The following is a 24456-nucleotide window of genomic DNA, read 5'->3' on the forward strand; positions in this document are numbered from 1 at the left end:
AATGTTGTGGAAAAATCGCATGATATTTGTATTCTAAAGTCATATGGCTTAGACCCCACATTGTGGTTTTTCCAGGGAGCTCATGGAAGAACTCCACCCCCTCATGAAGGAGGCGCTGGAACGTCGACCTGAGGTATAAAAAAAATGAAGGAGAAGCTTAGCTGGCGTCATAATTACATGGAATATGTGTGCCCGGCTTTTAGAACAAGAAGCGACGGGAGAGGAGGGATCTTCTCAGGCTGCAGCTGTTGAGGATCTTTGAACTGTTGGCTAATGCGGGAGTCATCAGCGACAGGTGCAACTCAACTACCAACATGACTTCTGTTGGAAATTATATGCAAACAAATTTCCTGCGCAGTACATAAAATGACATGGTCGCTTTATACCTGTATATGCTCACGGTTTAACCATGTGTCAAGTGACCATTTTCATTTTATTTATGCACTTTTCCACCGCAGCTGGCACCCAATAGAAGGGTGGCAAAAATGTAAATGTAAGAGTCAACAGGAAAGAAAGACATCCTTCTTTTCAACATGTGAATGCCACATGTAGAGAAGAAAGATACTGTATTACGCCATCATTTTTGGTGCCTTTTCATGACAAATGACACGTGGACACACGGTCACTGTTCGCCAATTCACATCGCTGTATTGACGTCTTCCCGCCGGTCCGCAGCACCAATGGAGCGCTGGAGCGCGACTCGCTGGCGCTGGGGGCCTTGTTCCTGGAGTACGTGGACCTGACGCGGATGCTCTTGGAGGCGGAGAACGAGAAGGAGTTAGACGTGCTCAAGGATATCAGAGCCCACTTTAGCGGCATGGTGGCTAACCTTATCCAGTGTGTGCCTGGTGAGTCACACAGTCACACTGCAAGTGGGTACTAGTGGTCAAAGGAGTAGTAATAGTAGTAGAATTACTGTAATACAAGTCAGTGGTAGATTAAAATGATATACTAATAAAAACAGAAGTAGGAGTGGTTGCAGAAGTAGTCGTAGTAACAGTGGTTGTATGGTAACTGGTAGTAAAGCTATCTAAGGTCCCTCTACGCATGTGGTTGTTTGTGTGTGCCCACGTGGGTGTGAGTAGTCCAGCACCGTCGCCTCCTGTTCCCCCAGCAGTCTCTGCGCCATCACCTCTTCATCCTCTTCAGCCAATGGGCCGGGCCCTTCAGCGTGATGTTTACCCCGCTGGACCGCTACAGCGACCGCAACCATCAGATCACTCGCTACCAGTACTGCGCGCTGAAGGTGAGCTTTGTCGGAAGACAGCCGCCGCCCCATCCCTGTTCATCTTCTTGCTGATCTGTTGCGGCTGTGCTGACCTTTTCGGTTTCTCACGATCAGGCCATGTCCGCCGTCCTGTGTTGCGGGCCAGTGTTTGACAACGTGGGTCTGTCAACCGACGGCTACCTCTACAAATGGCTGGACAACATCTTGGCCTGCCACGACAAGCGGGTACATCGGCGTTGTAGTAGTGTCACACGCTCTCAGAGTGGTCCTGACTGTTTGCGGTTAACCTGTGCAGGTTCACCGTCTGGGCTGCGAGGTTGTGATTCTGCTGCTGGAGCTGAACCCGGACCAGAGCAACCTGTTCAACTGGGCCGTGGATCGCTGCTTCACCGGATCTTATCAGCTGGCGTCCGGCTGCTTCAAGGCCATTGCCACTGTGTGTGGGAACAGGTACGACCATCATGATCCTGCTTTCCCTGCTAAATTCAACAACAGATTCACTTGTGGATTTAATTTAATTACTAATTAATTTAATAAATACAAGCGTGATCAAATCCATTTTTCATGCAGTTTTTATTTAACGATAATGAACATCATTTGAAAAGCCTTTGATCCCCTTAATGTTTTGACATTTTATGTATATTTATACATTTATTTTTATTTGATGTCTTAATGTATATAATAGAAAATGTCATTAGAAAATTGAAAATTCTCATTAATTTGATATTTATAATTATTTAATGACTTAATGTTTTCCATTATTTAATAAATTGAATCAGTTAAACAAATCCTATTGGATATATTTTTTTCAATTAATTCATGACTTTTTAAATTTGTTTCAAACTATTGAACAAGGTCACTGATGATGTAGTGGTACACACACCTAACTTTGGTGCAGGCAACGTGGGATTGATTCCCGCTTAGTGATGGTGTCGATATGTGCCCAGCGTGTGACTTGAGGCCAGTTTAGGGTGTAATCCGCCTTTTGCCCAAAGTTAGCTGTTACTAAAACCATTTAAATAATTAAAAAAAAAATTCTACAGATTCGTGAACTACGTGTATGCGGGGGTCCACTGTAACAAAATATGTCATTGTATTATGAATAAATATCAATCGATTTACCTATATTTACATTATAGATATGCTATTAATCGTTTTTGCTGACTAGGAACTACCCGTGTGACCTGGTGACGCTCCTCAACCTGGTGCTGTTCAAGGCGTCAGACACCAGCAGGGAAATCTATGAGATCTCGATGCAACTGATGCAAGTGCGTGTGCATTCATTTACAGTATATCGGCTCCTTGACATATGATATGATATATCATATGATGTGTAATGCCATGTGCATTTTCAGGTGCTAGAATCCAAGTTGTGCGCATACTCCAAGCGCATGGTAGAGCAAAAGCCCGGTAACATCTTGTATGGGACACACGGGCCTCTGCCGCCTCTGTACAGCGTAAACCTATCACAGCTCTCCAACCAGCTGGCCAGCATGTACCCAGAGCTCACACTGCCTCTCTTCTCTGGTCAGTAATACGCCCCGTGAACACTTCTAATATTTGTCTTACATGACTCGAAAAGGCGGCACGGTGGCTCAGCTGCAAAGCGTTGGCCTCACAGTTCTGAGGTCCCGGGTTTTATCCCAGACCCGCCTGTGTGGAGTTTGCACGTTCTCCCCGTGCCTGCGTGGGTTTTCTCCGGGCACTCCGGTTTCCTCCCACATCCCAAAAACATGCAACATTTATTGGACACTCGAAATTGCCCCTAGGTGTGATCATGAGTGCGACTGTTGTCTGTTTCCATGTGCCCTGTGATTGGCTGTTCTAGGTATACCCTGCCTCCTGCCCATTGACAGTTGGGATAGGCTCCAGCACTCCCGCGACCCTTGTGAGGATAAGCGGCTAAGAACATGGATGGATGGGCTCATCTCCCAAAGCAGTCATTTTGCATGTTAAACCTGACAGAGTGCCTGTACTCCTGTGAAAGGCAACAATTTGTGGCAGAAAGTAGTAAAAGTAGTAGAAGAAGAAGACCCTTTTATTTACAAAAAAAAATATATATATATATATATATATATACACAGTATATAAAATTGAAGTAATGTTTGTCCAATAAGAAATAATAGAATTAGTATCAGTAGAAAAATTGGTGGTGGTGGAAGTAGTAGAAATAGTACTTGATGTAGAAATAGTCAAAGCATTAGGTGTTGTTGCAGTCGCAGTGATGTAGTATTAGTAGTTGTAATAATAGAAGTATAAGAAAAGATAGAAGTAGTCGTTGAAGAAAAGAAATTGCACTTGAATTAAAAGTAGACGTGTACGTTGTAGTAGAGACCGCAGAAATAGCAGTAGTAGATGGAGAAACTGGAGAGCAATGGCGGTTAGGTGTGCATGCGTGGTGTGCTTTCTTCCCAGTGTCGTCATCATCCCGTCAGTATCATTTTAGGAACATGCCGACCTCTCTCTCTTTCTTTTTCTCATACTTACTCTCTCTCTCTTTCGCTCTCTATCGCTCTCGGTGTGTTTGTTTTGCGGCACAGAGGTGAGCCAGCGCTTCCCGAGCACCAGCTCCAATGGCCGTCAGATAATGCTGTCCTACCTGCTGCCCTGGCTGGGCAACATGGAGCTGGTGGACACGGGGCTCCTGCCGCCCCCCTCCAGCCCCTGCACGCCGGACGAGGAGGTCACCCGGGGTCCGGCTCCGAGTCTGGCGGGCGTGTCGCTCTTCCTCAGGGGCAACGGCTGGGGGTCCCTCCAGGCCACCTCGCTGGTGCTCAACAACCTCATGTTCATGACGGCCAAGGTGGGACGCGCCATGCACGATTGCTGTTGTTACCCGACATGTTCACGCGCCGCACCGCTTACCGCCTTTTGTCGCCGCAGTACGGAGACGAGGTGCCGGGCCCGGAGATGGAGAGCGCCTGGAACGCTTTGGTGTCCAATGAACGCTGGAGCAACAACCTGAGAATCACCCTGCAATTCCTCATCAGCTTGTGTGGCGTCAGCAGCGACACAACGCTCTTGCCTTATGTCAGTAAAATCACTCCTTAAACACACAATACTTATATCGCTAATAACCAAAGCGCATACATACCTCGTGGGCATATTTTTGGAATAGAACGCTCGCAGCGACGACTGCTGCTGATCGGTCAGTGCTGTGTTTGCAGATCAAAAAGGTGGTGATCTACTTGTGTCGCAACAACACAATCCAGACCATGGAGGAGCTCCTGTTCGAACTCCAGCAGACGGATCCCGTCAACCCCGTGGTGCTGCACTGCGACAACCCGCCTTTCTACCGCTTTGCCGCCAGCAACAAGGCGCCCACCTCGCAGACCGGTGAGCCCCCTGCACCACACCCCTCACTTCCTGTGCAATGGTTGGATATGACCTGTGTGTGTGTGTAGGCACCACCTCCAGCAGTAATACGGTGGTGGTCGGACAGGAGAACCTGGCAGACACCGACGAAAACAAGCTGGTCAGGGAGAGTGAAGAACGGTCAGTATTAATATTGACTTATGTATTACAAATTGTGTACATGTGAACCATGATAGTATCGCGTGTGTGTGTGTGTACATTACAGGAGGGCCAGGGCGCACAACAGGCTGGAGTCTCGCTACAGCAACAGCTCAGGAGGTTCCTATGAGGATGAGAAGAGTATGTAGTCTTTTTTTATTATCATGTATCATCATCCAGTTTATTAAATATCACTGTACAATTTCTCGGCAAGAGTTTTATCACCTCTAAATCAAAATGTACCTCTTCTGCTATCATGGTTTTTTTTTTTTAAGATTTTGTATTTCCGTTCCAAACTTCAACATTTTTTTTCCTTAGACGACCCCCTCCCGCCGTACGCCGCGTGGCTGGTGAGCGTCCTGGAGACGAACCGCCCTCAGGCGCTCCCAATGCCCATCAACGGCGGCTGCTGGGCACCGCTGGTGGACTACCTGCCCGAGACGATCACGCCCAGGGGACCGCTTCACAGGTGCGTCTGATAAAACTCTGGAATGAAACCCGGTCGGATGTTTGTGTCTGCCATGCGCAGAAGGAACGTCACCGGGCGTTAGCTTCTATGCCGACGCCCCGGAGATCTTAAAATGGGATGAAGGATCACTCAAGGATGAAAGATACTGTATGCCAGGGGTGTCAAACTGTTTTTTTTGGCGATGGCCACATTGGCATTCCGGTTTACCTCTTCGGGCCGTTACGACTGTGAAACCATGAAAATCTTTGACTTCCTCATCATATTTCCACATGGAATTTTAGGAATCAGAAATCAAGGGGAGTGTGTTTTTCAACTATTGTTGTTTGGGAACACAAAAATGCTTACAATACCTCAATTTTATCATTTATATGACAATTTGAATTTTGGTAGAGATTTGAACAAAAATCACAGAAGTTAATACACTTCGCGGGCCACATAAAATCATGCGGCGGGCCGGATCTGGCCCCCCAGCCTTGAGTTTGACACCTGCGCTGTATGCAATCTCGTCATGTTTTGAAAGTGCCACAGAGAAGACATCCTTAACCTTCTGCTTGCCTTATCAATATGTAATAACAGCAATATTCTAGTTGTCATTTTTAATATTATTTAGAATTATAAACTGGACAATGATTCTTGTATCCATATTAAAAGAAGACATGAAATATATATGCATACAATTTTACCCGGGCGGCACGTTGGACTAGCTGATAAAGCGTTGGCCTCACAGTTCTGAGGACTCTGGTTCGATCGCGGCCCCACCTGTGTGTAGTTTGCATGTTCTCCCCGTGCCTGCGTGGGTTTTCTCCGGGCACTTTGGTTTCCTCCCATATCCCAAAAACATGCAACATTAAATTGACACTCTATAATTGCAATTGCCCCTAGGTGTGATTGTGAGCGTAGTTGTTTGTCTCGATGTGCCCTGCGATTGGCTGGCAACCATTTCAGGGTGTGCCCCGCCTCCTTGCCATTGACCAGGAGGATAAGAACCTCGTGAGGATAAGCGGCAAAGAAAATGGATGGATGGATGGATGGACAAATTTCACCCAGGATTACCTTTTTGATGTGTATTTAAGTGTACTTTTAGTGTGTTTGATTGATCACGTGCATGTGCGTGTGTTGTTGTGTAGGTGTAACATTGCCGTCATTTTCATGACGGAAATGGTGGTGGATCACAGCGTGAGAGAAGATTGGGCTTTGCACCTTCCCCTGCTGCTGCACGCGCTCTTCCTAGGTACCAACACATTCCTCATGTAACACAATTACTGATAAGATAAAAATGACAAGACCTGAGTGTGTTGGTATTTGACAGTGACGTCGAATGGTTGCATGTCAGTGTCCACTTTAACGCTCTGATGCACAAACACACACAAAGAGATGCACACTCTGGTTTGTGTCCCTTTTGACAACTGCCCACAAAGCAATCATCATCTCAGCACTGTTCTGGCATCTAACCCGCACATACCTGGCGTGTTATCCTTTTTGTCAACAAGATGCCAGGATGCGTTTTTTAAAAAATTAATATTTTCTACTCAAAGGATAAATATAATAGAAGCTTGTGTTTGAAATGTGCTGGATCCAAATAGTTGTCTGGAAGGTCTATCAACCTGTCAAGTGTGAAATTCAAATTCTTTCCTCATCTGACTATTTCTGAAAACGTGTCGCAAAATCCAGCGTGCATGTTCATCATTACAGTATGCGCGGGAATCCGAAAGAGCCAGTGTTGTGAAAAACGGCCATTTTTGGTTTGGAGGTGCAAATTGTTGAGTTTTTCTCCGTTCCTCTGTTGTCTGTTTGTATGTGTCCTCATTAGGCCTGGACCACTACAGGCCAGAGGTCTATGAGCACAGCAAGCGCCTCCTGCTGCACCTACTCATAGCACTATCGTGTAATAACAACTTCCAGGTAAGGCAGTCTCGTGTTCTTCCACCCCGCCCTCCTCTCCTGTTCTTCCTCTCCTCCCCCCCCATTTCCTGTTGCTTTTTCTCCTCTTATTTTATCAACTCGTTTTCATCGACCCCCACCTCTTTCATCTCATATCAGGTCATTGCCTCCGTGTTGATGTTGACCAGAGAGAGCAGCGACAACAAGACCCTGACCATCAAATCCAGCTACCACATCAGCCATCACCACTCAAGTAAGATCCGCTCCATCCTCGGAGCCCTAACGGCTGCCCACTAACGGACCACGCTCACCACTCTCCTCCCCAACAGACATGCCCGACTTCCTGCGGGAGTGCCAGGCATCGCCCATGGCCGACTCTGGCCTCAGCTCCACGTCCAACTCGTCCTCGGCCAGCCTCGGCGGTGGCAGCACCGCGGGCAGCGTGGGGAACCTGCCCCTGGTCACGCCTGACGACTTGGAGGACCTGGAGGACACGCCCCACGAGACAGATGAGAAAACCAACAAACTCATCGAGTTCCTCTCCACCAGGTGAACGAGTGCACAGTATCAATTTCAGTGTATTTATTTCGGAGGCTCTGTGCATAATATAATATTGTTTATAATTATAAACTGGACAATGATTCTTGTATCCAAATTAAAAGAAATCAAAAAATATATATACATGCAATTTTACCTGGGCGGCAAGGTGGAGCAGCTGGAAAGCGTTGGCCTCACAGTTCTGAAGTCCCGGGTTCGATACCGGACCCACCTGTGCGGAGTTTGCGTGTTCTCCCCATGCCTGCGTGGGTTTTTGTTTTTTTCCCCGGGCACTCCTGTTTCCTCCCACATCCCAAAAACATGCGACATTAATTGGACATTCTAAATTCCCCCAATGTGTGATTGCAAGTGTGGGTGTTTGTCTCGATGTGCCCTGCGATTGGCTGGCAACCAGTTCAGGGTGTACCCCGCCTCCTGCCCGTTGACAGCTGGGATAGGCTCCAGCACTCCCCGCGACCCTTGTGAGGATAACCGGCTAAGAAAATGGATGCATACAATTTGTTTTATTTTTCAAAAAGAAACAAAATAACTTCAGTGCAACAAGTGTAATCCAAGAATCATATACTTTGCCCAAGCAAGTTATTATTAAATTATAATCAGACGATTTCCATTTTATTTATTTAAAATGACCAAAAAGGAAGAATTGGGCCCTGCAGAATGAGTTGAATATGTTTTATGAGGCATGGGGGGGCAGTTTGACCTGCAAGTTAACAAGAGGATTATCTACTATATGAATAATTGTTAAGTAATAATTAAAATTTTTGGTTGTTTTGAAGAAGATGAAATCAGTTTTAATAGAATTGGAATACATATTTTTTTCTTCTAGATTTTAAAATACATAAAATGGTTAATACGACCTTCAGCAAAAAATCTGAATTGTTCAGGAATGAAAAGGAGTTAATTGAAGTGGAAAAGGGTAAATGATATACACGATTTATATTTAGAATCAATTGTGGACGGTGAGTTTTGGAATGTTAAAAGGGCATGAAGTGTACCTGAGGTAACGTGATGTGTGGTGCTACTGGTGGCGGGTGTGCAGTGCCTGGAGTACTGTTTTGTCGTTGCTCAGAGCCTTGGGGCCACTGTGGGTGCACGAGGACATAACGCCCAAGAACCCCAACTCCAAGAGCACCGAGCAGCTCTCCAACTTCCTGCGCCACGTCATCTCCGTCTTCAAAGAGTCCAAGTCGGGTGAGGATTGATATCCTTTTACTTCACGACTACAGTACAGTACTTTGTTACGTTTCGAATTACATCATTTTGGAATATATGCCTGGTAATGAAAATTAGCCCAGCAGAATAAGTTTCAGAATAATTTTTCAGAATTTATTTTAATTTTGGTCATGACAAATTGGTAACTATAAGTTACTATCAGCATTTTTAAAAAAAAAATTTTAGAAAATAAACAAAAATGAGACCAGGGGAAGAATAGTCATATCTATGTAACTGAATAACAAGGATATCAAATACATTTAACATGGTAATGTAATTTTCAATGTTTAAAAAAAAAAAGGAAAAGAAAGCAGCAAAGGGAGAAATAAGGCCAGCAAAAGAGTTTTGTTGTTCTTTTAAATTATTGTCTGAATTGCAACTTCATCAATAGTAATTCATAATTATAACTTGTGAAAACTTAAAACTAGGGTAATTCAACAAAGTTTAATAATATATATTTTTGCCAATTTGATCATCTATCCTTCCATTTTCTGAACTGCTTAGCCCCACTCGGGTCGCGGGCATGCTGGCATCTATCTCAGCTGACTCTGGGTGAGAGGTCGGGTACACCCTGAACTGGTCGCCGGCCAATTTCAGGAATTTGATCAACAGCAATTTCTTTTTTTTTTTTTTGGGCCATTACATTTATGAAAGAAAAGGAAAAATGATGTTCAGTGAAATAATTTTATGTCCTATTTCTTTGAGGTCAATTTGACGAGCAATTGATCATGGTGCTTATTAAATAAATATATGATTGCAATTCTATATTTTGGAAATAAATTTAATAAAGGAAAGGTTAAAAAAAATTACAGTGACTGAGTATTTGTAGACATTCAAATGTAAATATTTCTGATATTGTGTTCCCTTTAAAACTTTTTCAGTGGGTCAATGTAACCTACAACAGCTTTAGACTCCAACAGGAGAAGCAATGAGTAATATTGCAAACTTTTTTTTTTTTTCATCCAGACTTCCACCTGGAGCAACAGCTGAGCGACGTGGCCCTGCAGACAGCGCTGTGCAGCTCCTCCCGTCACTACGCCGGCCGTTCCTTCCAAATATTTCGAGCACTCAAGCAGCCGATCAACAACCACGCTGTGTCCGACCTGGTGTCGCGCCTTGTGGAGGTGGTGGGTGAGCACGGGGATGAGGTGCAGGTGAGGTTCTAGCCCTCCCAAAAAAACAAAAAAAAACCCCAAACACAGACTACTTTTCTTTCTCACGAGGTGTTTTTCTGGGGGGGTGGTCAGGGCTACGTAATGGAGGTCCTGCTCACGTTGGAATCGGTGGTGGTCAACCTGGCAGAATGTCTGAAGAACAGCGACCTCATGGCGGCGCTAACCAGGTTACCGTCTGCTCTTTAAGCCGTTTGGACAAACCTGTCTTGAAAAAATGCTAACCTGCTAACAATGAGAATGCTCACATTTAGCAAGATACCTACCGTAATTTCTCGAGTATAATGCGCCCTGAAGTATAACGCGCACCCCCAAAGTTGACCTAAAAATCTTCCAGGTTGCCGGCATCATCGACACGAGTGATGACACATTTCTTTTAAATGCAGCTGCACAACGAGCCGTTGTAGTTTGCATTTTTTTTGTCTTGGTTTAAATTAAAACAAACTCACGGGCTTTCGTTTCTGATCTTTGGTGCGGTAGCAAGAAGCACGCTACGCTAACGATCGTAAAATGCAAGCTCCCCAAAGAGGTCATAGAGTTCAGGTTGGGGGCGCACATTACCGTAATAAATATGAATAAGTAACATAAGACGTCAAATATCATATCGAATGTATATACCTTTTTTTTTTACCATTCTATGTACCTGTATACATCTATTCAATGTGATTGTATTTTTTATTTTTCATCCATACCTAAATATAATGCGCTCTATTAACTTTTTGAAAATATCTTTTGGAAAAATTTGCCCATTATTTTTGAGAAATTACGGTATCTTTGGACAAACCTGATTTTCCCTAATCTATCATATCGATTGATATGTGGCTTACTACTATGCTAACAGCTGTCATGCTATCTGTCCCCCTCCCAGGACGTCGTCCCCTGACTTTGTGCTGAGCGACAAGCTGATGAATCGGAAGAGCACGGGCCAGCTCAACTTTCCCGGGCCGGGCTTAGCGGGCCTGTCGTCGCAGCGCCACCAACGCTCCTACTCTGTCCCCAAAAAGTTCGGCGAGTGCGGCTACCAGTCCAGCGACCCCCCACGTAGTGCCACACTTGACCGCATTCAGGCAAGAATATTGATGTAGATTTTAATACTTTGAAGTGGGTCCAATTAACATCACATTTTGTGTGTGTATTCATTCGTTCTGATAGGCCTGCAACAGTCACGGCCTGCCGCGGCTAGGGAGGAGCCCCGGGTCCTGCACATCATCGACCAATCGCATCGATCCCAGTGTCCTGTCGGACCCCGCCCACGTTTCGCACCCATCTTCCATACTGGCCACCGTCTTCTGGGTGGCTGTCTCCCTCATGGAGTCTGACTTTGAGTTTGAGTACCAGATGTCCCTGCGTCTTGTGCACAAGCTCCTGTCCAAGGTGCAAAAATCAGTCAATCATTCAAGTAATCAATCAATCACTCTTTTCATACAAACATTGCATCACAGCATGGATGAGAAACACCAGAAGGTTCAACATATATTAATATATCATGTAGAAGGGAGTTTGCAAATACAGAATTGATTATTTATGAACTGTATAAAAAATAAGAAAAAAAATAGAATATCAAGCCACCAAAATAGGCTGTGTAATGCATTTATTTTTTTACATTTTTTTCTGCATTTTTAAACTTTAAAATGGATCAAAATTGACCTGCAACGTAACAGAAAGGTTTGTTTGCGATGTATTGGAATTCATTTAAAACAAGAGGGATTTTTTTTATACAATATTCTTATTAAAAACAAGGGACTGTAAATTAATAATTATTTTGGAAGTGGCTTGTAGAAACAATTTTTTTTTTTAATTATATAAACCATTAAACCATATTAGAATATTAAAGAAAGGAGCAAAGAACAAAAATGTAGTGAGATGTTTTAGCATGATTTTTTATTTTTTTTTACTTTAAAACATGTCAATTTGACCCACAACATTAAAGCGTTGATATACCATATATGCAGGGTGTTACTAATGAAGAAAAGAGGGGAAAACAACAATAATTAAGTGAGCGGAAATCCTTTTGTTCGATAACAAATTAAATACTTTTAACATAGTTATAATTCAGATTAAAGATCCAGAGCAGAATTGGCAGGAAAGGCTTGTTTGGTGAATGTAACGCAAGAACAGCCCATCTCAACCCTCTCGGCCAGGTTCCCTTGGACAGAGCGGAGAACCGCGAGCGTCTGGAAAAGCTCCAGGCTCAGCTGAGGTGGAGCGGCTTCTCGGGCATCCAGCAACTCCTACTCAAGGGCTTCACCTCCCAGGCCACGTCCGACCTCACCCTGCAGCTCTTCTGCCAGCTCACCCCCGTGTCCCGTGTGCCCGTGGTGGACAGCTCGCAGTCTTTAGGTAGTACTAAGTCCCGCGGCCACGTTCCTTCTGCACGACGGTGCTAACCCGCACTCGTTCCTCAGGTTTCCCGCTCAACGTGCTGTGTCTGCTGCCGCACCTTGTGCAGCACTTTGGACACCCCACGCAGTTCTGTAAGGAAAGTGCAGAGAGGATCGCGCAGGTAACGTGCACATAATTTTTTTTTTTTTTTGCATACATTTTGTCTTTGCGTATTAGGCCTCTAATTCACATGCAAACTCCTTGTTCATTAAAAATGACCTGACCCACCATAGTGAAATTATTCTGTATTTTTTTGTAGTCTTCTTCATATTTTCCAACATTTAACTTTTTTTTTTTTTTTGTGATTATCGTGTTCTCTCTCATCAGGTTTGTTTGGTGGAGAAGAACACCAAGCTGTCCCACCTGGCCCACGTGATGACGCTGTACAAGACGCGCTCATACACGCGGGATCCTTTCTCCTGGGTCAGCGTGGTGTGCCGCTACCTCCACGAGGCCTTCTCGGACATCACGCTCAACATGGTCACCTACATGGCGGAGGTGCGGACATCTTGTTCGTATGTGCTGCCCGACATACTAATGACAGCGCTAATGCAATAATTGTGTGTCGTGCAGCTGCTGGATAAGGGCCTTCCCAGCATGCAACAGTCCTTGCTGCAGATCATCTACTGCCTGCTCAGTCACATGGACCTGAGCGCTGTGCACGTCAAGCAGTTCAACGCCGACGTCACAAAGACCATTGAGAAGTTTGTTCAAGTAAGTTCCTCAAAGATTTAAAAAAAAAAAAAATTGGGGGGGAGAATGAAGAAAAGAACTGAATTGAGGTGAGAGAATATTTCATACCATCATTTTTTGCGTGCTATTTTTAAAATATTATTAATTAATTATACATCTCGGGCCGTCCTTCTTGATTTAAAAAAAAAATTATATCTCATCATTAATCCAGTTTTCATGTCATGAATCAATCTGACCCACAAAGTATTTAACAAGTATTCTACATTTGAAATTATTAAATATAGAGAGGAAAGTTTTGTTCCAAACATTTTTAAAACATGTTCAGTATTGTTTTTTTTTTTTTTTAGTTTTCGTTTAAATAGACATTGTATTGTTTTTTTTTAATGAAAAAAATCTAAATATATTTTTCAAAAAATAAATGGGGGCAACAGAAATTTTTTTCCAGCCTTTTTTCTAAATACATTTTTTTTCCTGAAATTTTCAGGTTGAAAACAAAAGAAAAAAAAGAATATCAAGGCCAACAAAAGAACCTCTAAAAAATGTAAAGTAAAATCTGCATCTCCTCAGACGGTGCACTGGAAAGACGCCTTGAATATCTTGAAGCTGGTGGTGTCGCGCTCGGCCAGCCTGGTACACCCGGCATACAGTCACGGCCACGGCGACATCTCCAACCTGGAGGTGAGCCGAGTGTGGGACGGTTCGGCCAAGGCCCTGCCCGGGAAAACCCTGGACTTCACTTTCGACATCTCCGAGGTAAGGCAAGAGAGGGCTGAGATTTTAAGGCCGTATCGCCCGTCCCGAGCCGGACGGACACCCTTTCCTCCGGAAGCCACGGGAACGTGTCTTCACTGATTTCTTCTCCACGCAGACACCAGTGATTGGGCGGCGCTTTGACGCCCTGCAGGGTTCCGGCGTCAGGGAGGGCAAAGCCCGAGCCATGGCCGTCACCCGCAGCACATCTTCCACCTCATCGGGGTCCAACTCCAACACCATCTTGGTTCCTGTCAGCTGGAGGCAACCACAGTCTTCTCAGGTAGCGGTATTTTACCCTACTTGGCGAAACAGGTTCAACTTGACAAAAGTCAGCTGCGCATACTTTTGGCTTGGACATGACACAATGTAGTCAGGTGGTTTCTTTTTCGAAGGATAGGAAAGTCATAAGTTGTATGTTTTGACAAAACACAATTTTTCTTTGTGAGAACATAGATGAAAAGATTTTGTAAAGCATTGTATTGTCAAGAAAGTTAGATTTTTCAAGAATAATCTTTTAGGGTGATGCCATATTTTCTTGAAAAAAAAATGGACTTTTTGTTTTTATTTCCGTCTGCTTTAGAAGCGAACCAGAGAGAAGCTGGTAAATGTTCTGTCTTTGTGCGGACAAGAAGTTGGACTGACAAAGAACCCGTCGGTAAGCCGCTGCCTCACGCCCTTCTGGAACCACGGTTGACTTTATTTCTTAAACAAAGACTCACTCTCATTTTTTTTTGCCGCCACCAGGTGATCTTCTCATCCTGCGGTGACCTGGACATGATGATGGAGGTGCGCGAGAGCGGCGTGTCGTCGGAGGAGGGCGGCACCAGGGAGGACACGCTGGACGACACCGCCAGCGAGCAGCAGTTCCGGGTTTTCAGAGACTTCGACTTCCTGGATGTGGAGCTGGAGGACGGAGAGGTGAGCGCGGGATTTATTCCATGGTAACGTCTCTGTCGTCTTCGCACCATGGTGTATTAGGGCCATAACTAAGAATAATGAATGAGAATAATCTTTTTATTTTGCTGATTAAAATTGTATTTTTGTGATATATACATATGTATATATACATTTTTTTTCTGTCCTCATATATATAAGGCCAAAAAAAATTGCAAACATAAGTTATCAGGAGTTTTTAAGAATAATTTTTAGTAGAAAGTAGAAAGTTATATTTTCTGTTTTTAAAAATAGATGAGAATGAAGTAAAACATTTTCTCAAGAAAAATATTTTTTTTGAAGGAAAGAAGACGAGATTTATTTCCCGCAAAAAAATTGTATGGTTTACGGCACAGGTGTCAAACTCAAGGCCCGGGGGCCAGATCCGGCCCACCGCGTGATTTTATGTGGCCCGCAAAGCTAAATCATGTGTATTAACTTCTGTGATTTTTGTTCAAATCTGTACCAAAATTTCAACTTGTCATATCATAAATGATAACATTGAGGTTTTGTTAACCATGTTTGTGTTCCCAAACAACAAGAGTTGAAAATCACATTCTCTTTGATTTTTGATTCCTAAAATTCCATTTGGAAATATGATGATGCGGTCAAAGATTTTTATGGTTTCACAGTCATAACGGCCCGATGAGGTAAACCAGAATGCCAATGTGGCCCTCGAGAAAAAAACAGGTTTACGGGATTGTAATGTTCCAAGAAAAAAGTGTGACGAAAAAAATATATTAAACGAATAAAAAAAAATTTCCGTGAAAATGGTCAGACTATTACTTCAGTGTGGCCCTAATACTCTGTGATGCTTTGTGTTCTTGAGTTTTTACGCTTCTTTGTTTTTTTTTTTCCAACTACATGCAATTTTTTTTCATTTAATGGATACATTCATATTCTCTCTCTCTCTCATTTCTCTCTGTCTAACTGAGTGTCTCTCTTTCTCCCCTGTGCCACCCAGGAGCTCCAGGTAAGTTTTCCCCACATTCAGCATCGAACACGAGCTTTTCCTCTCACAGCTGTGCTGGTGTTGCTGGCTCCTTGACCATTGTTGCTGTTGTTCAGAAATGGGGGACGACAACCACATTGTCCATTTTTGGGACTTTGGATTTGCTTTGCAAAACTGCTAAAAGCCTCGACTTGACTTTGACCGGAAGTGTAGTGTCGTTTTTAGATACACAGACACAGACGCACACTTATTCACAAAGTAAAGTGGAGTACAGTAAAGAGTCTCACAAAAGTGAGTGCATCTGTCAGATTTTTGCAAATATTTGATTATATTTTTGATGGGACAAAAGTGGAAAAAAATATACATGACGTCTGAGTGCTTCCAGTGCTGAAAGGTCTTCTTCAGGTTAATACGCATGTGTGCAGGATTTTTGGAATTTTTATACTTTTTCTCATTTTCGCTCCGCTTCCGCATGTTCACTTTCGCTCCGCGTGCATTTCGCTATGGACGTCTCACAAAGCCAAACGGAGCGAATGAAAGAACACAGAAACAAATGTGAACGTATTGTTTGTTATTTATCAACTGGAAGAAAAATTCCCAAAATTCTATGCGCATGCGCGTTAATCCCAAGGGGACTTTTCAGCACGGGGGAGCGCTCAGACCGTCACACCGGCAAATGAAAACTGTAGTCGTGATACAACTTGTGTAACGGTAAAGTTACTCTCCCCTCATGGTAACATATTCATTGATTTTCCGAGCTGCTTATCCTCACGAGTGTGGCAGGAGGGCAGGAGGTTATCCCAGCTATATTCGGGCAGGAGGCGGGGTACACCTCTGAACTGGTTGCAAGCCAATCACAGGGCACATCGAGACAAACAGTCGCATTCACAGTCGCACCTTGGGGCAATTTACAGTGTCCAATTAATGCATGTTTTTGCGATGTGGGAGGAAACCGGAGTGCCCGGAGAAAAGCCACACAGGCACGGGGAGAACATGCAAACTCCACACAGGCCGAGGCCGGGATTTAAACCCCGGTCCTCAGAACTGTGAAGCCAACGCTCTCACGAGCTGCTCCACCGTGCCACCTCATTGTAACACAACGCACAGATCATCTAGTGAACCGTCACCATTTGTGGGGAAAAAAGACGCATTTAAAAAAATATTACCCATTTTCCTCTTCTTGACTTCTCACTATTTTAACCCAAGTAACGACTTCAGTTGACTTACTTGAAATTTCGACTTGCCTGACTTTCCCTTTCAGTAATTTGGACTTGCTTGAAACTTGAAAAGGAAGGGCTTAAGACTTGCTTATGACGTTCACATATCGTCGCTGTCGGGCGGAAATTGTGTGGACCAATATGCTCAATAGTATATTTTCATTATTTTCCATACTATTGGTCTGTCCACATGTTGTCAGTCGTTATTCAACAATGTAAAATGTTAAAAGTAGTTTTAGAACAAATCTAGTAGCTCTTGCACACTTTGAACTGTCTGAGAAGCTGATTAATCTCCATTTTTTCCTCCAGTGCGTCATTATGTCGCTTCATGATTGAAAATATGGATGTTTTTTAGCCAATAATAAATGACAATAGTTACATTAGATACTTTTAAGTAAGCCTCTGTTGTTAAAAATGGATTGCATTAACGCTTGGGTGGAAACGTAACTGGTCAACCGTGAAAGAAAGTGCAAGATGGCGTTTTAGTTTTTTTTGTTTTTTAAATTTTCTGATAAATAGTAATGTTACCGATCCAAGTATTCCCCAGGACAATGACGATATGTGACTTCCTCCCCCCTCTGTCAATGTTGTCGCGAATACGTGTCAATAACCGCTTCTCGCCCGGCACCCGTTACCGTGACGCATCGCCGTCGAACTCGAAACATTCACCGCCATCCCCCCGCTCCTTCTTCCCCACCCCCGCCGGCTGCCGTTTTTCTGTACGTTCGCTCCAGGGCGAATCCGTGGACAACTTCAACTGGGGCGTGCGGCGGCGATCCCTGGACAGCACCGAGCTAGGCGACCTGCTGGAGGAGAGTCAGCACTCGGGCAGCACGCCCAGCCTGGGACACGAAGATCCCCACGATTCCGAGGAGTCCTCCGAGGAAGAGGAGTCCTCGACCAGCCACAGCCTGTCGCACTCGCAGCTGGTGTGTATGGGCCGGTATCAGAACGTCACGTAATTCAAGATGCGTTGCATTGTCAATGGGAACCAAATCCTGCTGCGATTAGCGCGCGCCACAAGATTTCAGGCAAAGCATTACATTTTGTCACAGTTCCTTGACATGTTGGCATCTAATTGAAGCTCTTCAACACACTTCAACATAGTTCTTTGGCACCATGATGCCAGCAAAGCTTTACTTCAGTCTAAATGAAGGTCTTCACCTCTCTTCTGTGGAACTATGTGGTACTGTTACAATTTCATGTGCGACTCTGCAATTTGTTGTATGACAGATGTGCTTTGACCTTCCAGACTAATCCATCCCCGTCGGACGAGACCAACCACACGGACTCTCTTTCCACATCGTATGACACGTCCGCCGACCCACAGTCCTTCGGCGCCACCACGCCGGGCCAGGGTGTGCTGCTGCTGCACGACCAACTCGGCCTCCATGTGAGACTGCACACAATCTCGTACAGCGGAGACTCTCAAAGTTTTGGTTGGATTGTATTTGTCTCTTGATGCCACAAAATGGCAACAATGAATTACTTTTGAGCAAGATATGGCGATGGCCTAACCCCAGATTGAGAACCACCGACACACAGCATCTAAAGTTTTTTTTTTTTTGTAAACGCTGACGGCGCATCTGCATCCCGGGGGCAGGCGAGGGCGTGCGGCGACGACGAGGAGACTCAGGCTCAGGACGACGAGCTGTCTTTGAGCACCAACGAGCTTCCCGTCGGCTCGGACTGCGGCGAGAGTTTCACCCTGGACCTGCCGGGACAAGCACAGGCTCAAACGCCTCATCTGGACCGTCAGGTCAACTACTGCCAACCGCCGCTGGACTTTCTGGATCCAAACAGTCTGCCGAGGTGAAGACCGACTTATTTTGTGGGTCAAATTTCCATACCTGTGTAAAAGTTACCATTTTTTTCTTCTTTTTAATCTAATTTAAAAAAAAAAAATTTCAATAAACCTATTTAAAAGTCTAGAAAAATGTCTTTCAATTGGTCTAAAACTACCTCTGCTGAACTTATTTTTGTTCTTTTTTTCTTATTAGATTTTTTTTTGGCGGGGGGGTAATAAAAAGTCCTTATTAATTGCTAATAATATTGAGCCAGCCTGGATTTTTTTTTTTTATATATCCCAAAAAATATATTAATCATTATATATGTTCTTTTGCTTTTGTTAAGTACGTATTTTCATTCAGTGTTGCATTTTCTTACCTGGTCACATTGACACAAGCACATTTGAAGTGCAATAACGAAAGCAAAAGACCTTAGAAGAGGCCAACTCAGCTCTTGTTTCCCGTCTCCACGGCGACAGGTTACGCGACGACGTGGACGACTTGGAAGACTTGGGCTTCCCGCCTCCGCCGTCCCCGTTTTTCTCCGCCATCCTGGCCGCCTTCCAGCCAGCCGTGTGCGACGACGCCGAGGAGGCGTGGCGCTGTCACGTCAACCAGCTGGTGACCGACTCGGACGGCTCCTGCGCCGTCTACACCTTCCAGGTCTTCTCGTCACTCTTCAGTGTGAGGCCTCCCACAGGTTTTTTGGCACCGTTGGAAAAGTCCTGACTCCCCGTTTGCTTTGCGGAGGTTTCCGTGCCCTCTTTTGAACTTCTCGTCACCTCTCCATCTCCAGAACCTCCAGGGGAAGTTCTGCACCCTGACCACGGATGTGGCTTCCTACTTGGGCGAAGGCCTGAGGGGGATCGGCTCCAAGTTCCTCAAGTCCTCTCAGATGCTGACCACCTGCTCCGACTGCCCCACCATCTACATCGATGCAGAGACCGTGAGTTCTACACACGCTAGAGACCCGATTCAGGTTAGTTGTTGACTCTGTCCTCACACCCCCTGCACTTCAGATCATGTCTTACGGCCTCCTAGAGAAGATGAAGTTCAGCGCACTGGAGCTGCAGGAGTACCTGGACACGTACAACACCAAGGAGGATGCGGCTGTCACGGTAAAACTCTTGAGGACCATTTTGTGTTTGGGCCTTAGGAACTACAAATACCGTACCAAGAAATAAAGGTTCCTGGAACTGCAAGTGCCAAGAACTAAAAGTTACAGGGACTACAGTTACCAATAATCAAATGTACCAAGAACTAAAGGTTATTGGAAATCCTTTTGCCCTGAAGTAAAAAGTCCAGAAACTACAAGTGTAATCGGAGTAGAATTACTCAAACTAAAGACTAAACGTTCCTGTAACTACAAGTACCCACACCTAAAGGTTCTTGCAACTACAAGTACCAAATATTGCCCTGGAACTGCATGTATCAAAAAGTTTAATTTACTATACTACAAGTATGTGTACCGGAAACTAAAAGTTCCAGAAACTACAAGTATAATTGAAATTGTATTATTTCAGAACTACAAGTACCAAAAACTAAAAGTCACTACAACAACAAGTACCAAACCTCAACTATGATAGAGTGGTTCTAAATACATTAAATGCGCTATATTAAATGTGAAATATGATGTCACCATGGTACACTAGCTGTATAAAACCACAACTGTGATATGCTAAATAGTACCATGGACTAAAAGTTCCTGTGATTTGTTGCTTCCTTCAGTGGCTGCGCAGCTGTAAGGACACATTTCCCAGGTGCCCCAGCGACAGCGTGGTCACATGCCAGCCCGGAGACTCCGAGGAGAAAGTAAGGAAAACATGAGCATAATTCACATACATTCTGTAAAAAAATCAAAAGAAGAAGTCACTGGTTTCTTTAAGGCAGCACATGGAACTTTCTCTAACAACGACCGCTGCTCCACTACACACTCATTTTTCTAGTTTACCTTACACCCGCCCCCCGCCCCCACTCTTAAAGACGTACGCTCATAATTACAAATGTTACAGTACTTACGTAGCCCATCAATGTGTTTTATAATGACAGCGTCCACAACTGTTGCTTTAGTTAGCAAGACAGTCTGGGCAACGTAGAGCAAAGAGGACCTGGACGTGCTGCTTATGTTTACTTTCGATATTAATGGAGAAAGTTAAAAAAAGAACAGCTGTTGTTTTAAGATGCAACGACAGTCGGAGTATATGAATAATCAAAGAAAAAGTGGTTAAACTGGACGAGATATTCTCGAGTGGGAAAGGTCTGGTCTGAAGCCAAAGTACAAAGTGCAGGATAAGATGGTGTGTCATTTTCAAATTCCACCTTGGCACGGCCTGGTCCAGGATGAAAGTGCAGACAATACAGTGCACAAAAAGCTAATTTTGTATTCAAAATTCAGGAGGCAACATAACATTAACCTTAAAATGGTTTGGGAGCATTATCATCCCTCCTCGGTAGCTCGCGAGAGGCTGGCTGCTTAAAAAGTAGATCTTGGGGTAAAAAAAGTCTGGGTACCCCTGTTCTAAATATATCTCTGAAAAATCACATTATCAACCACAAACTCGCCCTATCCTTACGTTGATACCTTCGCCAAACATGATGAGACTCTTATCAGAAGCTAACACAGGTCTATGCTAAAGCTGTACCGCTGTTTGCCTTCTGGTTTTGGTGTGCTAGTTCTCCAGGCAACATTGTTCTTTTGTGCTTTAACTTTGTCCAGCCTAGCTGCCAAGTCATATCTCATTTGAGAGCTTGACACCCGAGTTGGCACCATTGGTTCTAGCTCTGTTCGTTGGCATGTGCCTGACTGACACTCTTTTCTTCCTCTAACACATTTTCACGCTGTCTAGCAAATGGAGTCTCTGGCTGTAAGTTCTTCTCTTTGCTCTCTCCGAATAAAAAACGCTCATCAATTCTGCATGCCTGTTTGCCACAACCACGTTTCAAAGCCGCCGTCGTCGTCGTCGCCGCCGTGTCCGTTGCGCGCGACTGATCCTGACTGCTGTTCGTTTTCATTCTCGCAGCAACTGGAGCTGTGCCAGAGGCTCTACAAGCTGCACTTCCAACTCCTGCTGCTCTTCCAGTCCTACTGCTCGCTTATCGGGCAGGTTCACGCCATCAGCTCCGTGCCTGAGGTGAGCGGATCGACTGGAAATGAGAAGGACGTTTTAAGTCTTACTTCCCCTTAAAGTTGCAAGACCTTGGTACTTTGAGGGACATGTCCAGGAAGGGAAAATCAAAAATAAGTCATGTCTCCATTGGTGTCGTCGCAGCTGCTGAACATGTCTCGGGAGCTGAGCGAGCTTCGCGCGAGCCTGCAGGCGGCGGAGGCGGCAGTGGCCAGCGACCTGGAGCACGAACATTCGGCCCACTCGGCCCACTCGCTCCACGCCCACGCTGCCCACATGGCCGCCATGGTGGTGCCCAGCTTCCCGTCATCGGAGGCGGCAGTCAAAGCCATACTGGAGTGTCTCAGGAACCAGGAGTTCACCAAGGCTGTTCGTTACATTCAGGAGTGCAGGTACACAAAGGGAGGAAATATTAAATATCACAATGTTAAAGCCAGATTTTGAGATCTTACTTTGTCTTTGTTCCAGACGTCGGTGGCCTCACGGCGTGTTCGGTGGCAGCTCTGAGAAGGAAGTCCAGACTCTGCTCAACGTGTACTTCCGGCATCAGACCTTGGGGCAGACTGGCACCATCGCCCTGGTGGGCTCCCGTCAGGATCTGGGCCTGATCTGTTCCAAGCTGCTGGAGCTGAACGGCGAGATCCGCGACATGATCCGCCGCGCTCAGGGCTACCGCGTGGTCACGACCTACCTCCCCGACTCCAGCGCCTCCGGGACCAGTCTCTGACAGCAGCACTCAGGGAGCCCCCCGAGGACCCCGGGGCGGCGTACCGAGGAGCCGCCTCCCGTACGCCTCCAAACTACGGTTCCCGCCCCTTTCCGCAACCAATTCTAGACTTTCATCCCCTCGTTAATTTAACGGGACCGGGGCGGCATTTTGATGCCTTCAGAAGACGCCCGCTGCCTGTTACCCACGGGGACAAATGGGACGCTGTACCAACTGTTGCATCACAAACAAATCTGCCATCTTACCCCGGCCCACCGCCTGACACCTCTCTGTTCCAGCACCTCCCTCGGTCACCACCCCAATATCCTCACCACGTAGTCAACCGCCACTCCGTTCCGGCCTCCGGGCCTCTCACCTTACCCCATCCTGAGGGCACAGGGGAGGTGGCAGCGTGGGATTGCTGCTGCCCAATATGGGGTGCCGGCACACCCTTGTCTCGCTACCTGGGCAAGGTGGGGCATGCTACTGTGCCCCTCCTGAAAGTAGGGCGGCTCCTCAACGCCGAACCCCCCGACATCCCTGAGACTGGATATCCATAATATCCAGTAACTCGTGAGGACAATGGACATACTAGTACACAGAATAAGAGATGGATCTCAAAGAAACACCCCTCACCATGCCGGGAATTTGTTCCGTCAACATCCGAAGTGGGGCACCCCGCCTCGGTGGTGGCTTCCTGAACGCTTGACGTCTGAACGTCTGACGCTAGCGCTAATTGGGACGCCAAGACTGCGTCTGATTTGCGGGGAAGGCGGAAAGCCCCCGTCCCGTTACACACACCCAATCCCCCCCTCCCTAATGTCCAAATTGCACTAAACGGACCTACAGGATCAAGCGTTACTCTACCGTGAGAGACTCCAAATGCTAGAGTGACTTGACCCAAGATGACTGAAACGTCAAAGACATCAAGAACACACCGGCTGGTTTTTTTTTTTTTTTTTTTATTACCGCCGCAGTGACTCTGTAGCACCTTGGCACTGTCACGCCCTCTCGCTGACACTCCCGTGTTTTTGTCAGGATGTTTAAAGTGTAGCAATCTGTGTGTTCGTGTATGAGAGAGTGTATATGTGTATGTGTTTATGCCAGTAAGTCCAACAGAGTCTGTTTGTGTTTGAGCGCCTGTGTGCTGACATTCAGCACCCTCAAAAGTGTGCGACTACTGATCACTCCCCACCCCTCATCAGTCATGTGACCTGCATGCGTCCTATAGGGAGTGTTGCAAATATTTATTACTGACAAATCTGAGAGATGATCAGTTTGTATGCACTACTGAAGGAACTTTAATCTCACGTGGGTATGATTTCTTGTGTGTGCGTGCGCATGCTGATGAACGAGATATTGCACATTTTTAAAAAAAAAAAGAAAAGATTTTTAGATTGAAACTGTAGGTTTTGTCCACGTTGTAAATACTTTTACAGACATTGTGTGGTCATTTTCAGTTCTGTCCAACTTGGTGTCCAAAGTAAAAGTGTTAAAACAATCCATGCATCCATTTTCTATAGCACTTATCCTCCTTTAGGTTGCTTTAAAGGTTTAGTGTCATCCCTATAAACATTTTAAAATAGATATTGTAATGAAAAATGCATAATATTATTCACTTCAATGTCTATACGAAAAAAATAAATGTGAGCGGAGAGCGCGTCATTTGACATCCGAGTGGTCGCCATATTGGCTGCATCTCCTGCCCGTGACATCACCCTGGACATTCGTCGTTGAAAACACGCTGTGGGCGTTACTGTGGGAGACAAAGACGCCCCTTCTGACACGGAAGCTCTTTACGAAGAAGACCACATCTCACTTAGTCAAAAATCCACAAATTATCAGTGACAGGACACTTAACATTGAGTGTAGCTT

At 45.2% G+C, this 24456-nt stretch overlaps 1 protein-coding gene across 3 annotated transcripts in view; it reads left to right on the top strand.

The window, feature by feature from the left end:
* fryb (furry homolog b (Drosophila)) overlaps positions 1–24140 on the top strand; it is a 55362-nt gene extending 31222 nt beyond the window's left edge. Inside the window, exons 23-64 of one of the 3 annotated variants that reach the window (XM_061802381.1) lie at positions 76–133; positions 204–295; positions 676–848; positions 1086–1246; positions 1343–1453; positions 1524–1678; positions 2397–2496; positions 2584–2755; positions 3769–4031; positions 4112–4258; positions 4396–4564; positions 4633–4723; positions 4809–4882; positions 5060–5210; positions 6338–6441; positions 7021–7112; positions 7251–7344; positions 7421–7640; positions 8689–8840; positions 9828–10015; positions 10109–10203; positions 10902–11100; positions 11186–11407; positions 12175–12373; positions 12439–12536; positions 12743–12913; positions 12989–13129; positions 13676–13861; positions 13977–14141; positions 14442–14516; positions 14606–14779; positions 17698–17892; positions 18216–18356; positions 18567–18775; positions 19230–19434; positions 19547–19696; positions 19770–19868; positions 20479–20562; positions 21597–21614; positions 21771–21881; positions 22020–22267; positions 22344–24140. In XM_061802381.1, the coding sequence (XP_061658365.1) occupies positions 76–133; positions 204–295; positions 676–848; positions 1086–1246; positions 1343–1453; positions 1524–1678; positions 2397–2496; positions 2584–2755; positions 3769–4031; positions 4112–4258; positions 4396–4564; positions 4633–4723; positions 4809–4882; positions 5060–5210; positions 6338–6441; positions 7021–7112; positions 7251–7344; positions 7421–7640; positions 8689–8840; positions 9828–10015; positions 10109–10203; positions 10902–11100; positions 11186–11407; positions 12175–12373; positions 12439–12536; positions 12743–12913; positions 12989–13129; positions 13676–13861; positions 13977–14141; positions 14442–14516; positions 14606–14779; positions 17698–17892; positions 18216–18356; positions 18567–18775; positions 19230–19434; positions 19547–19696; positions 19770–19868; positions 20479–20562; positions 21597–21614; positions 21771–21881; positions 22020–22267; positions 22344–22602 (6211 nt within the window). In that variant the 3' untranslated portion in view covers positions 22603–24140. The remainder of the gene's footprint in view (positions 1–75; positions 134–203; positions 296–675; positions 849–1085; positions 1247–1342; positions 1454–1523; positions 1679–2396; positions 2497–2583; positions 2756–3768; positions 4032–4111; positions 4259–4395; positions 4565–4632; positions 4724–4808; positions 4883–5059; positions 5211–6337; positions 6442–7020; positions 7113–7250; positions 7345–7420; positions 7641–8688; positions 8841–9827; positions 10016–10108; positions 10204–10901; positions 11101–11185; positions 11408–12174; positions 12374–12438; positions 12537–12742; positions 12914–12988; positions 13130–13675; positions 13862–13976; positions 14142–14441; positions 14517–14605; positions 14780–17697; positions 17893–18215; positions 18357–18566; positions 18776–19229; positions 19435–19546; positions 19697–19769; positions 19869–20478; positions 20563–21596; positions 21615–21770; positions 21882–22019; positions 22268–22343) is intronic. The other 2 variants (XM_061802383.1, XM_061802382.1) reach the window with 2 other exon arrangements.
* Positions 24141–24456: the final 316 nt, after the last annotated feature.

Source organism: Syngnathoides biaculeatus, chromosome 18 (assembly GCF_019802595.1).
Source record: "Syngnathoides biaculeatus isolate LvHL_M chromosome 18, ASM1980259v1, whole genome shotgun sequence".
Lineage (NCBI taxonomy): Eukaryota > Metazoa > Chordata > Actinopteri > Syngnathiformes > Syngnathidae > Syngnathoides > Syngnathoides biaculeatus.